The sequence below is a fragment of the Malaclemys terrapin genome, chromosome 1, assembly GCF_027887155.1.
Source record: "Malaclemys terrapin pileata isolate rMalTer1 chromosome 1, rMalTer1.hap1, whole genome shotgun sequence".
In the NCBI taxonomy this organism is placed as follows: Eukaryota; Metazoa; Chordata; order Testudines; family Emydidae; genus Malaclemys; species Malaclemys terrapin.
Window position 1 is genome coordinate 78,262,460 of NC_071505.1, and position 14,084 is coordinate 78,276,543.

At 44.3% G+C, this 14,084-nt stretch overlaps 2 protein-coding genes across 4 annotated transcripts in view; one reads left to right on the forward strand and one right to left on the reverse strand.

Moving 5' to 3' along the window:
- Positions 1 to 12,820, reverse strand: part of CEP290 (centrosomal protein 290) — a 111,151-nt gene extending 98,331 nt beyond the window's left edge. For both annotated transcript variants that reach the window (XM_054027619.1, XM_054027628.1), the window contains exons 1-3: positions 12,754 to 12,820; positions 2,818 to 2,940; positions 2,604 to 2,681 (exon numbers count right to left, since the gene is read on the reverse strand). In XM_054027619.1, coding sequence (XP_053883594.1) covers positions 2,604 to 2,681; positions 2,818 to 2,919 — 180 coding nt within the window. In that variant the 5' untranslated portion in view covers positions 2,920 to 2,940; positions 12,754 to 12,820. The remainder of the gene's footprint in view (positions 1 to 2,603; positions 2,682 to 2,817; positions 2,941 to 12,753) is intronic.
- Positions 12,821 to 13,290: 470 nt separating this feature from the next.
- TMTC3 (transmembrane O-mannosyltransferase targeting cadherins 3) overlaps positions 13,291 to 14,084 on the forward strand; it is a 51,424-nt gene continuing 50,630 nt past the window's right edge. For both annotated transcript variants that reach the window (XM_054027649.1, XM_054027656.1), the window contains exon 1: positions 13,291 to 13,390. The gene's annotated coding sequence lies outside the window, so the exon portion shown is untranslated. The remainder of the gene's footprint in view (positions 13,391 to 14,084) is intronic.

The following is a 14,084-nucleotide window of genomic DNA, read 5'->3' on the forward strand; positions in this document are numbered from 1 at the left end:
TTAGTTTAGTTAATAAGAATTGGCTGTAAGTGTGCATTTGGTAAGATCTGGAATATTCATTAACCTGGGAGGTAATGTGTCCAATTCTTTGGGATTGGTAGAACTTGGCTGTCTGGGAGAGAGCCCAAAGGCTGGGTTGCTTTTAAGTTAAGGGAGCTGGCGTTTTGGCTTCTGTGTAACCAGTAAGATATTATAGAAGCTGTTTTGTGGCTAGCTTGGTGGATCTAAGTATCGGAATAACCACCAGCTTTGGGGATTGTCTGCCCCATTCTTTGCAATTTGCCCTAACTGAGTAACCTCAGCATGGCCCCCCTGGGACCTCGGTCACACTATGTAAATAATAACGTTTTATGTCCCAACATGGAATCAAATGACCTTGCAAACTAGAGTAAGAAGCCATTTATGTAAACAAGGTTTATATTAATAGATAATAAATTAATTACTGACAGTGCACAAGCAAACCCTCAACCAATTCAGGAAGACAAGAAAATCCATCATTCCAAAAATCATTTAGAATCATCAACTTAAGCTAAAGACTTTCTCAAAGTTATTTAATTTTAAAAGACTTTTAAGAACCAAAAACTCATATATAAAAAACAGGAATATTTGGACTTTTTGAAAACAGACTTTCATTTCCTGTTAAACTTTTATAAAATTGAAAGACTACCTCAGACAATAGACTGAATAAAGAGAAACTAGCTTTGAAGAGTTATCTGATGCTTTCCTGCCACAAGTCAATTAAAGGACTGTTGTATATTCATTAAACAGACTGCACTGTCAGGAGTTGAAGAGTGTCACCTAAGCCAATCCTGAGGGGATGAAGTCAATGAAAGGGTAAGCAGCCAACTGTGAATCTAAACAAACCTGAAAGAGGTATGTTCTCCTATAATTTCATTAAAATAGGAAGGAGAAGGGTATAGAAACTCTGAAGCAAGCCTCCCTCACATACACCCTCTGTCACCCTGTTCAGACACAGCTCTCCATAAGTAAGTTGCCACAGACAGATAAGAAAAACAAAGAACACTCAAGAAGAAACCAACTCCAGGAAAATCTCCCGAAGACTTCAACATGGATTGGTGAGAGAAAGTTCACTAAATACACTGGTAAGTGTTTCGATTTAAAACTTTTGTAATGATTTTGTTGAAAGACTGTTGTAACTTAGAAAACATGGGGCTTGTCTATACGTACAGCTTAGTGAAGACGTTACCTACATCGACAGGAAAGCTTCTCCTGTCATCTTACATACTCCACCTCCCTGAGAGGCGGTAGCTATGTCGAGGGGAGAAGCCGTTCCGTCAACATAGCACTTTCTACACCAGGAGTTCGGTCCATATATCTGCATTGCTCAGGAGTGTGAATTTTCCCCTGAGCGATGTAGCTATACTGACATAAGTTTGCAGTGTAAACCAGTGCTAACACCAAGTTAATCTCCAAGTGGTTAGACCCTGTATTTCTGGAGAGGATAAACAGAGAAATAATGGGATGTAACTGGATCTAAAATTCTTAATTTTCATAAGTTTTAAGACAGATCCTTAAATGGCTTTCTTCTGAGTAACTAATTTAAATATCTTCTTCAATTTCATAGGATTTAGCTAAGATTGCTTACTTTACCCAACTATAAATTGTTTAGGTTATTAATTATTAATAGGCTTCACTTCCTTTAAACAAATTATTTTGTTCAGATGAACAGTTTTAAATATCTAATAAGATGCTAAAGCTTAATTCACAATAATTTGGGAAATAATATACTTTGGTCTTAGCTTACCAAAAGAAAAGCATCCCCACCCTCTGGGATGGCTCACGCTCAAGGGAATTAACAGCTCTCCACAGAGAGACATGCAGAACAGATTGTAACAGAAGTAACCAGTTTATTATTTGTGTTCAGTCATTTGTTTGGTTTAATTTTTTAAAATCTTTCTTTAATAATAAAATAGCCATGGTTAAAAATTGTGATTATTTTGCTTGGTCTTGATCATGGTGTCCTGTAAGGTATGTAAAAGAACCTCTATGACTACATGAGGGGGAGCCACACCCCTGAACTGGCAATAAGAGAACAATTAATAAGAGCTCGCCTACAATTCCTTGTTTCTCTAAACTAAATGTTGTTAGTAATTTTTCAAATAAAATTACTTGGCATCCAACAATTTAAAACTATCCTTTTCAACCCTACACCACCTTCCTAATGAGCTGACACTCAAGTTTTGAAGGTTATTCCAGACTAGTACCACTCAAACAGGCACCACACCATCATGTATTTTTATGCACCACAAATGTTACAGAAAAACAATTTTTAAGATATTTTACAGCATCTAAAAATTGTTTGAGATTTGTGTTTGTATTTCTCTATCTGGAAAGCAGGCTCTTTTAATTACACAATCTGTTTTTCCATTCATCCTACACACATGTAACTCCCAGGAGCACTTATGTGAAGCAACAAAGTGTGCATGTCTTCCAGTAAACCTGGGGAGTTACATGTGTGTAGACAAAAGAACTGAGCCCTGAGTTTCCACTTGAAAATGGAAACGAATACTTTTATCTAAAAATAAATACATGAATGCATTTTAAAAAGTCATGTTGTTTTAAAAAATAAGATTAATACAAACCTTCATTAGTGACTGTGTAATTTTAAAAAGATGTACCACATGTTCAGGATTTTCATCTTTTAAGTCATTTCCTTCAACCTAAATATAGATGAGAATATGGTTTAGTTAAACATCAAGAAAATTAAATAAACACACTTAATACTACACACGTATTATACCAGTTCAGGTTAATTAAAGAATGAATAATAAAACTGTTAAAGTTCACTTAAAATACCTTGGATACAGTCACCAGCAAACTATCTGCCAATTCTTCTTGACGAGGCAGATCATCAGCATCAATTCTCATAAGCTTCTTCCAATCTAAATTGGGTGGCATCTTGAATTTAAAATAGTTTTTCTGTAACAATAAAATAATCAAACACCAGTATTTATTACCATTTATGAACTTGTAGCTATGATTGTCAAAAGCAACCATGTGAATGGCAGAGACCGATGCTCAGAACCATCCACCAATCTCATAATGCAGTACATTGTGTTTCTCGGTGAACAAACTGAGATCTTTGAATCAGATATTCCAGAAGGCAAATCTGCCTGTGGTAACAGAAAATCTCATATATAACATCCAACAATTGCACTGCGAACATGTGATTACCGCATCCATTTCTGTAAGACAGCAAAATTCTTGTGCTAGCTACTACCCTCTTCTTTTCGCTTACTGTGGCTGTATCTATAAAATCCAGTAGTTAACCTGAAAGCTGGCCAATCTGTTCTGAGGGTAATAAGAAGTGAAAGAGTAAATCCATCTACAGGGATGTCTATATCCTGTCTATATCTGTGTGTCACGATGGCTTGCCATTGTATTGGACGTGGTGAGAAATGCCTGGACTATATCCATAAGGGGGGGTTTGAGTTTGTGGATTACTACATTCACCTTGGCTGCTCCTGCCACGCGCTGACAATAGCCCCAAAAGAGCAATTAGACCCTGCTAAGTTTAAACACAGAACAAGCATTTTATATATATATATTGCCCTAAATTAGAAGGATAGCAACAATGCAGTAAACAAAACAAAAACAAAACAAAAAAAAAAGCCAGAACAGTCAATATATTTAGTCCATTGCTGCGAACTAACAGAGAATTGGACAGATCACCCTCTCAGGGCTGGTCTCCACTTACCGGGGGATTGACGCATGGCAATCGATCCCCCAGGGGTCAATTTACTGGGTCTAGTGAAGACCAGCTAAATCGACCGCCAATTGCTCTCCCGTTGACTCCAGTACTCCACTGAAACGAGAAGCATAAGGTAAGTTGACGGGAGAGTTTCTTCCATCAACCCAGCGCCGCGTAGACACCGCAATAAGTCGACCTAAGGTACGTCAACTCCAGTTACGTTATTCACATAGCTGGAGTTGCATAATTTAGGTCGACTTAGCCACATAGTGTAGACCTGCCCTCAGACATCCAACTTCTCCTATGTACCCCCGTCTACAAAAAGAGAGGACTTTTGATGTCTTTTTAGCCCTCATACTCCCCACACTTGAGGCTGTGGGAATCTCTCACATACTTCTGGGAACTGGCACAACTTGCTCTGCATTACTTCAGCCCAGTCTAGAGTTTCACCAGCTTAACCTCCCTTTTTATATTGCACAGCCACACAACCTCAGCTGCCACTACCTTCCTCGAAGCACTCCTAGAATTGTCTGCAATGACTACATGAAAACTTTTCTCCTCCAGCCGTGCAATTAAGTTATGAGGCAAATCATCCTTCCCTAGCCTCCAGTGACCTGCCAGCTCTCTGTACTTCAGATTTATTATCTCAGTTATATCGTTTTTACAAGTCTAAATCCTGTTTTATTGGGGAATCCTTAGACACTGAGCAAAAGTACCTAAAGAGAGGGAGAAGAGATCTATTAATTGCTGCAATATAATTCAGAAGCTCTACATTACTTGATTTCATATACTGGCCAGTATTAAAAAGTCTTTAATAGCCCATATGCATAATATGCCATAAAAAAGAAAAACATAGGAATTGTGGGAAAATATATTCCATAACATTCTAGAGCAGTGGTGAACAACCTGCGGCCCACATGAGGCCCATCAGGGTAATCCGCTGGTGGGCTGCAAGACAGTTTGTTTATGTTGACTATCTGCAGGCATCCCACCTGCAGCTCCTAATGGCCGTGGTTTGCCGTTCCCGGCCAATGGGAGCTGCGGGAAGCGGTGGCCCCCACGTCCCTGTGGTCTGCACCACTTCCCGCAGCTTGCATTGGCCGGGAACAAAGAACCGTGGCCACTGGGAGCTGCAGGAAACCATGCCTGCAGACGGTCAAAGTAAACAAACTGTCTCACAGCCCGCCAGCAGATGATCCTGACGGGACACATGCGGCCAGTGGGCCGCAGGTTGCCCACCACTGTTCTAGAATCAGTTTCTCTGTGTTTACTAAGTGTTCTGGAAAATATAATCAATCGTTTTCCAAGGATGACACTACACATGCATTATGTATGTATTTCTGATCTTCTGCTTCTCCTGGATGACAGGGAGACACAGCTGCAGTATGCCATAGAGAAGAAATTCAAGGACCTTTTGAAATGCTAGTCCTACCCAGTTAATTAGGAGAAAAGAGATTAAGAAGGGGAAAATATTCTAAGCAGAAGGAGAAAATGATGTGTCAGAGTAGCAGATGACCAAGGAAAACAAGAGGCTGAGACTGCAGATTAGGCAAATAGGCTATTGGCATCATGAAAACATGGGCCATGAGATGTCAACAAGTAGTACTGAAATGGAACCACAGGCCCACTTCCACAGACAGATAAATGATTGAGGGTTTTGCTGATGAAGGGACAGTAAAACCCTCAATCAAGGACACATCTAAGAATATAAGCACAGAATTATCTTCCAACAGCCCCACTCTAAAATTCTGCTGTGCAACCAGTCCTTCACTATTCTTCCACACATCTCTTGTCCTTCCTAATCCCTAATTAGCTAATGACTCAGGCATCACAAATCCTATTTACACAAACCTATAGGCTACTTTCATTTCAGGATACCAACTTTATGTCTGACCATGTAAGCAGGATCTGAATGAATTCTACCCTGACATCTAGTGATAAACTAGGGAAGAAGATTTTAGCAACCGACCTTGTTTGCATAGATTGGCCTAAGTGCGCAGCATGATGGAGCTGCTTTGCACAAATGATCACTTTTGGCAGGTGTTGGATTGCAAATCACTTTGTTATTTGGTGCAGGGCTAATAAAGTCTTGTTATCCTTGGTGTGTGGGAGCAGAACTGTGCTTGGCATGCCCTGATTGATGGTTTTACCCTCAGCTGAACTGCACTCACTAAGCGAGGGGAGGACCAAGGACAGTGGGATATGGTGGAAGGAGAAAGGAGGAATATGTTAAAGGAACTTTTGGTTGTTGGACTTAAGAACCTGAGGCAAAAGACACTGCCCAACATACTCTGTGGTGGGTATTTTGCTCATGATCTTATGCTTATGAATCCTGCTGTGACGTTGCACGCCATGTTTTATGGAAATATGATCATGAGTGTAAATATGATGTAACTGGAATATGCTTTATGCAAAAGATCTCTTGTAAGGTATCATAACAAAGGTTATAACCTACTGAATATATTCCTCCTATTTGTATGCATGTATCATTCTTGTATCTGAAGCTAAAAATATGAAGTATAACTCTGAGGTCCTATTATAATTATGCAAAGTGGGCCATTAATGGTGGTTTAGAATCTTGATGGCTCCCATTGACCCAGTCAATTGGTTGTAAATGGTTCATTTACGTGCAAACCTTCCTGTGTATGTGTGGGCCAACACAGGAAGAATAGAGACTAGGGGTCTTACAGGGACGTGACCAGGTCACATGATGCTGGAATCCATCTTAATCCTTGTACTTTTCCATTGACGAGGCGGGGTGGAGACAAGCACAGATAAAAGATTCCAGCCTTGTGCCAAAGCTATAAAAGGGGGTGGAGCAGAAAAAAGGGGGTGGCCAGTCATGAGAAAACCCCTGCTTACCCCGAGATGTCTGCTGGATCTAACAAAGACTATACCAGGGGAAAGGACTGGACCCAGACTAGGAAGGAGTCTAGTCTGTGAAAGAAGCTTATTGGAACATCTTTGAGGGTGAGATATTACCTGTAATCAGTTTCTTAATGTATTAGGCTTAGACTTGTGTGCTTTGTTTTATTTTGCTTTGTGACTTACTTTGTTCTGTCTGTTATTACTTGAAACCACTTAAATCCCACTTTTTATACTTAATAAAATCACTTTTGTTTATTAATAAACCCAGAGTAAGTAATTAATACCTGGGGAAGCAAACAGCTGTGCATATCTCTCTATCAGTGATATAGAGGGCGAACAACTTACGCATTTACCCTGAATAAGCTTTATACCGAGTAAATCAAATTTATTTGGGGCTTGGATCCCATTGGGAACTGGGTGTCTGGGTACTAGAGACAGGTAAACTGCTGAGCTATTTTCACTTAAAGCCTGTAGCTTTGGAGCATGGTCCAGACCCTGAGTCTGTGTCTCGCTCAACAAGACAGGGTTCTAGAGTCCCAAGATGGACCATTTATTTACTCATATGTCTTTTATATAGGCATCAATCTTGCAATTGGTCCAAGTGGAAAGACCTCTGTGTTTGTATGAATGAATCTATTAATCCAATTATAGGATTGGGACTTTAAATTGTAAATTCTTAGGAGCACTGATTGGGTCTTATATGTCCTGTAAATCCAAAGGACACTTTTGGGTGCAGTAAACCAAATAATGCTATACAGCATCAGTTTATTGATGATGGCACAGTCCAAAAAAAAAAAAAAAATCTCTATAACACTTGCTCGCTCCACTTGCTAGAACATGCTGTGCTGGTTGTATTTGTAGTTGATCTCTTTATGGCAATGGATGAAGCTCATGGGTCTATGCTGATATTATTAAATCTATCTGCTGCTCCACTGCAAAATCCTCATCGTGGCACAGCGGTGGCCCTGGCCGTCTGACAGCTATGATAGCGGGGCGTATGCCCTGGTAGGTCTAACCATGCTACAAAGGTGTCAGACTATTCAATCCAGGGAGGGGGACTGCTCTCTCAGAAAGAGTGCATCTCCTTCTCCTTAGAGGTTGAAGGCTAGCTAAACTTGAGGAGGTACGCATGCCTGCCTGCCTAGCCAGTGGGATGGCTTGAAGTTAACTAAAACAACACGAGTAAATGGGTCTTAGTTCCCTGCACGTCATCAAACTAAGGTGGCAGAGTGGAAAATGAGCGACAAGAGGCTGCTAGGCCAACAAGGAAAAGGACAACCCTCGCTGTGTGTACTTACAATTGTAGGTTGCTGGCGAGGGAGGAAACATTAAACCATCTGATGGAGGAGAAGAAAAGGATAAGATGCGATATCCTTGGTGTCAGCGAAACCCAACAAAAGAAGGAGTTGGAAGTCAATTGGAAGGATGGAAGCACTGTGAGGCTCGGAAAGGAAGATGGCACTAGAAATGTTGGAGGAGTCAGATTTCTCGTCAGTAAGGATTGGTCTTTGAAAGTCATATCATGCCAGCTAATATCATTGTGTATTGGTGTGTTGCATCTTCAGATGGAGTCAAAAGCTATCCTAAAGGTCATCCAGGCCTATGCTCCCACAAGTGCAAGTGAGGATGAAGAAATGGAAGAATTCTACCGAGAGCTCGAAAGAGCCCTTGTGCAAAAGTCCACTTACACTATCACGATGGGAGATTTTAACGCCAAGGTCGGGCGAGGGAAAGCTGGTGAAAAGTTCTTAGGGAGATACGGCAGTGGCGAAAGGAATGAAAGAGGAAAAAGGCTGGTAGTAATGGCAGAAATGAAAGAACTGTACGTGGCAAACATCTAGTACAAAAAGAAGACCGCAAGAGGGTGAATGTTGATCACACCAAACACAAAGAGCAAGAATGAAATTGACTATATTTTAGTCAATAAAAGGTGCATTGTTCAAGACGTCTCTGTGGTGCAGCCTTTCAAAACTGGCAGTGACCATCGCCTGCTTAGCGCGAAGTTGATTTTTGACGAAGCGCCGGAAAAGAAGGCGTTACAGATGGTAAATAGGAAACAGCGGCCGAAGACATTCGATGAAGCAAAGCTGAAGAAAGTGATTTCTGGGTTTGACTGGAGCCAGACGGAAAAGTGTGATGAGGACTATAGCATCTTTGCTGACAAGCTGAGATGTTGCATAAAAGCAGCTGAAATTGAAAAGCTGAAGAAGGCGAAGGGAAGATTCTCTAATGAAACGAAAAGCTTGCTGGAGAAGCAGAGAAATATGAAAAGGAGCTCAGATAACAATCTCGAGTACTCCATTCTGTGCAAGCTTATACAGCGAAAACTGAAGGATGACTTTAAGAACTTCCAGAAAGAAAAGCTCCTCAAAATAGCTGAATTATGCAAGAGCCTCAAGACATACAAGCAGGAATTGACGCAGTATAGATTGAGTGTAACAGCATTGAAGAACAAGGACAGACAGACAGTAATCGATAGAGCAGGAATGGTGGAAGTCTGCAAGGACTTTTATACAGAAGTGTTCAATTCAAGAATCAACGTCCCTCTCCCAACGCTGCAAGAGTCAGAAGAACGCGTCCCCCCCAATAATTGTCAGCAAAGTCCAAAACGCACTATACCAGATGAAGAAGGGAAAAGCTCCAGGCAAAGATGGAATAACGTCAGAAATTATTTCTGCAGGAGGCGAAAAACTTTGGAAGACCCTCGCTTTAGGATTCAGTCGATATCTTGAAAAAGGAAAAATACCATCAAGCTGGAAGGAGTCGAACACCTTCTTGTTGCACAAGAAGGGCGATTGAGAAAATCTTAAGAACTACCGCCCTATATGCCTGCTCTCTCACATCTACAAGCTCTTTACAAAGGTGTTAACAAACCAAGTCTCACAGAGTCTGAATGAACAACAGCCGAGAGAGCAGGCAGGGTTTCAAAGAAATTTTAGCACGATCGACCATATATTTAACCGTAGCCAGCTCCTAAAAAGAGCGAGGAAATACAAACTCCCACTGTGCATTGCTTTCGTCGACTATGAAAAAGCCTTCGATAGCATCGAGTTTAACGCACTATTAAAAGCGCAGGGTATTAACACGCAGAGCAGTGTATTAACACGCAGTACATCAGTTTGTTGAAGGAAGTGAATACTGGATGTACAACAGACATTACTCTCCTCCGCTTCCCAATCGAGAAAGGCGTAAAGCAAGGAGATACGATTTCACCAAAACTATTCACCACTTGCCTCGAAATGGTTATGAACAAGATCAATTGGAGGAGTGGTGTCAACATAAACGGAGAACGATTATCTCATCTCAGATTCGCAGACGACATCGTACTAATTGCTGAAAGCATCAACCAACTGCAGAGCATCCTACGAAGACTCGACAAGAAAAGCACTCAGGTCAGCCTGAAGATGAACTGCTGCAAAACGAAATAGATGCGATCAGACGTCTTACGAAATGCCCGAATAACGGTAACAGGAAAACAAATCAAAGAAGTGGAACAGTACATATATTTGGGCCAAGAAGTTAATGTGCACCAAGACCTAAATGGAGAACTCTCGTGAAGGATTCGGGGAGGATGGTGTGTGTTTAATTCCATCAAGGACATCCTTAAAGGAAAAATCTACAAGACCACACATACAAATATCTTCAATTCAACAGTGCTGCCAGCCATGCTGTATGGCAGTGAAACATGGGCACTGACAAAGAGAGAAGAGCAGCGGCTGTTGGTAGCTAAAAGGACAATGGAACGAGCTATGTTGGGAATTTCCCTTCTGGATCGCATCCCAAATTAAATGATCAGAGAACGCATTGGTGTGAAAGATATTGTCATGGAAAGCAGATATGACAAGATGCGACAGGCGGGCCATACAGCATGGCTCACGGACAATAGGTGGACCGCAATCATTGCTGAGTGGTACCCACAAGAGCAGAAAAGATCACCTGGTCGGCCTCCAAGAAGATGGGAAAATGACACTGTTAAACGCTTCGGACGAACGTGGAGAAGAAAGGCAAGAGTGCAAGAAGAATGGCGGACGTGTTGTGATTGGTGCAGCTGAAGACTGATCGATCCAGGTGATCTGCTGCTTTGGATACTAATGATCATGAGGTGTTGTTGACCAATTTGCCTGTGGACCTATGCAGCAGCAGATGGGGCTGATTTTAGATGGCTCGGGGTTCTCAAATCGCTCCTCTTCCCTAAGAGTCATCGCATACAGGGCTCCATTTAGTTACACCTTTTCTTCAGTGTACAGTATATATAGGATCATTGAGAGGGTATGTGAGGAGATGTGGCTTGTGATTCCATCAGTATGCTGATGACACACAACTCTGACTTCTTTTCATCTCAGCCAGCCAGAGTAGTAAACTGCATTACCTTGTAGTTGTTTGAAATGGGAGCATGGTTGAGATGTAGTTCAATCCAATGACTTGAATATAACACATTATAGTTAATATAGTCCAATACTTTAAGTGAAGTGTAGAGAATGGATAAGCAAGTTCCATCAATGGCATCATCTGTGACCTAGGAACCTCTGGGTGCCAACTGGCAGAAGGCACAGGGAGTGTAGACACTTTTACAGGGATCCGCTGGGTTAGATATATGCATAATAGTTCACCAAAGGGTGGCATATGAGCTTTCTACCAAGAGCCAATATCACACTAGTCATCATAATCATTGCCAAATGTATGTCAGGATAATATTTCAGAAATTATCCATCTATACTGTGAATTATGTTCTTAAGGTAGGCAGATCACCAGAAGGGGACACTCCACAGACAGATTCTTTGCAGGCAGGGATAACAGATGCTTACCTCACTGTCCAGTCATTGTATACCAGTGGTTCTCAACCTATGTACCATTGTGGACTGCATATACAGCTGTCTATGTGTTATGTGGGCCTCATCCACAAAATATGTATGATGTCTATATGGCCCTGAGGATGTCACATAGGCCGCAGATGTGTGCTGATTGGGCCACAAGCGGCCCACAGGCTGAGAACCATTGTTGTATACTGTCCACTTTATAATGGCAGTGGTCTATTTGCATAGTGACTGTGATACCAGTGGAAAGACTGTGAAATCTACAAGAGTAAATTTACAGAAAGAAATAAACAGCAGGAAGGGATCCGGTTTACAAGTAAAGACAGTGGATTGTGGGGGCATAGCCAAGAGTGGAGAGGTATACTTGGCATACCTAGCATACCTTCACACCTAGCAGACAGTGTGTCATCTCTCATGAAAAAGGGATCACATCCTGCCTGGCTGGAAAGTGCTGGTGAACAATATTTTATTAGGCATGAGAGTATCTTGTTAACTAAGACTAAACCCTAGAATGCATGTTATGCATGTTATTTTATATGTAACCCTTTGTTTCCGATACTTCAACTTGCTATCCCTGGAATCTCTATACTTAGATAAATCAACTTTTGTTTTCACTCTAAACATAACTAAGTGATAAGCATTAAGAGGAGTGGTAACCAGTAAGTTAAGATGTACCGATTTGGAAGCAGTGAATCTGTGAATTATGTAAATGCCCCATGGACCAGGGGCTGGACACTCTAGGAGATGCTCGACGGGCTCGAGAGAGCTGGCCCAGTCAAGGCATCCTCAGGCTAAGGACAGGTAGCAGTGAGCCTGGGTACACAGGGAGCATCACACCATCACAGTTAGAGACCCGATGGCTTCACATCCTTTCTATTTGCCAGGAACGTTTTTAAAGGCTTGACACGCACCCTGTGGCTCCCTCCCTCACAAGCCACCAGACCATGGCTGTGGATCTTCCCCATCAGCGTGTCCCAGCGCACGGCAGTCTCCGCTCGCACACAGCCTCCACCAGCAAGAGCCGTGCTCTTGTCCACGCGGACCGAGGCCCTCCCACGGTGCGTGGCCGCGCTCTGCAGGGAGGCAGCTGCGCTCTCCCACCCGACCACAGCCAGGCTCCGGCTCCTCAGCCGCGCAGGGCGCTGCCAGCGGGAGGCTGCGGCGCGGCTCCCTCGCAAGTGCCCGGATAACGCGCCCCGAGCCCGGGACCCGTGGAGGCGGGACGTGGGGAGCAGACGGGGGACGCCGCTACCACCCCAACTGCGCTCCAGGCCCACCGGCGGCCTCCCCCCCCGCCCGGCAGCTCACCTCCCCCGCGTCCCGCCCCATCCCCCCACCGCCGCGCGCTCCTGCCCTCACCCCTCTCCGTGGAAGCTACTGCAGGCAACGGCTGCTGCTAGGCGACGCCATCAAACATTGCTCCGCGGCCGCGCTCAGCCACAGCAGGGAGGGACCCGGATACACGTAGACGCCAATCGAATCAAAACTCCCGCGGGACTACAAGCCCCAGCGTGCACAGCGGACCCGGCGGAGACTACCACTCCCGGCATGCAACGCGCCACAAAGGGCGAGGACGGCTCTCAATGGCACATAATTACATGCGTCTGACGAAGTGGGCATTCACCCACGAAAGCTTATGCTCCAATACATCTGTTAGTCTTAAAGGTGCCACAGGACCCTCTGTTGCTAATGGCACATAAGACCGCGTTGTGCAAGGGGGAATCCGCCAACCCTAAATCCAAGACTACATTTCCCAGCATGCCATGCGGCATCGCCGAGACTACAGGTCCCAGTATTTTAGGCTACCTCAAGCCAGCCCGCACGCTGGGACCTGTAGTCTGAAGGGATAACTCCCGGCATCCTTCGGGCGGGCGGTGGCTCTGCGCTTGCGTAGCGCAGAAGGGCGCGTCCCCGCTCTCCCTAGCCCGGGCTCGGTGGCCGCGGAGCGAGTTATGGGTGTTTACAGCAGGGAGCGCGCATTACCCCACGGCGCCAGGTAGGGGAGCGCTGCCAGGGAGGGGCGATGGGGGCGGCCGGGCTGGGACCTCCCCCAGGCGAGTGGGGTGGAGGGAATACGGCGGGGTGGTTGATGCCGCCCGCGGTCACTCGCCGGGGAGGGGCTGCTCCGCCCGTGCCGCGACGCGCTCACCCCGCCCCGCTTCTCACCCCGGCTCCTGCGCGCCTCTTGCCGCCCCTGCTCTGAGTCTTGCCTCAGCGTCGGCTGCGAGGTCCCTATACCGCCCCGAGTACGGGTCCTTCCAGGCCTGCCTCAGCCGTACACCCCTTCCCGCCCGCAGAGCAGAGGTCTGCCCCGGCTCCGGACCCCTAAGGCCCTCTCTCCGCAGTTCTGCACCTCGGAAGAGGCTGCATTGCAGTGCTACTATCCACATACAGCTGGCATGCTGTGACTGGGGGCTCCTTGGGGCAGGGAGCAGTTTCTTGAGTTGTGCAGTGCCTGGCCCAGCGGGTATCCCCTACCTCAATACAAATAAGCTATGGAAAATATTAGGATATTCAGAACAACAAAAAACCCAGTAGCATATAGCCCTCAAAGCTGAGCTTGGTTTTTCTCCTGCCTTGCAAGTGGATCTGTAGCTGTTAGTTTTTCCATAGTCTTCTTTGTATGTACTGTTGAACTTTGATGCTCAACCATGCCTGGCACATTTTAGATTATTTGACTCTCCCTATGT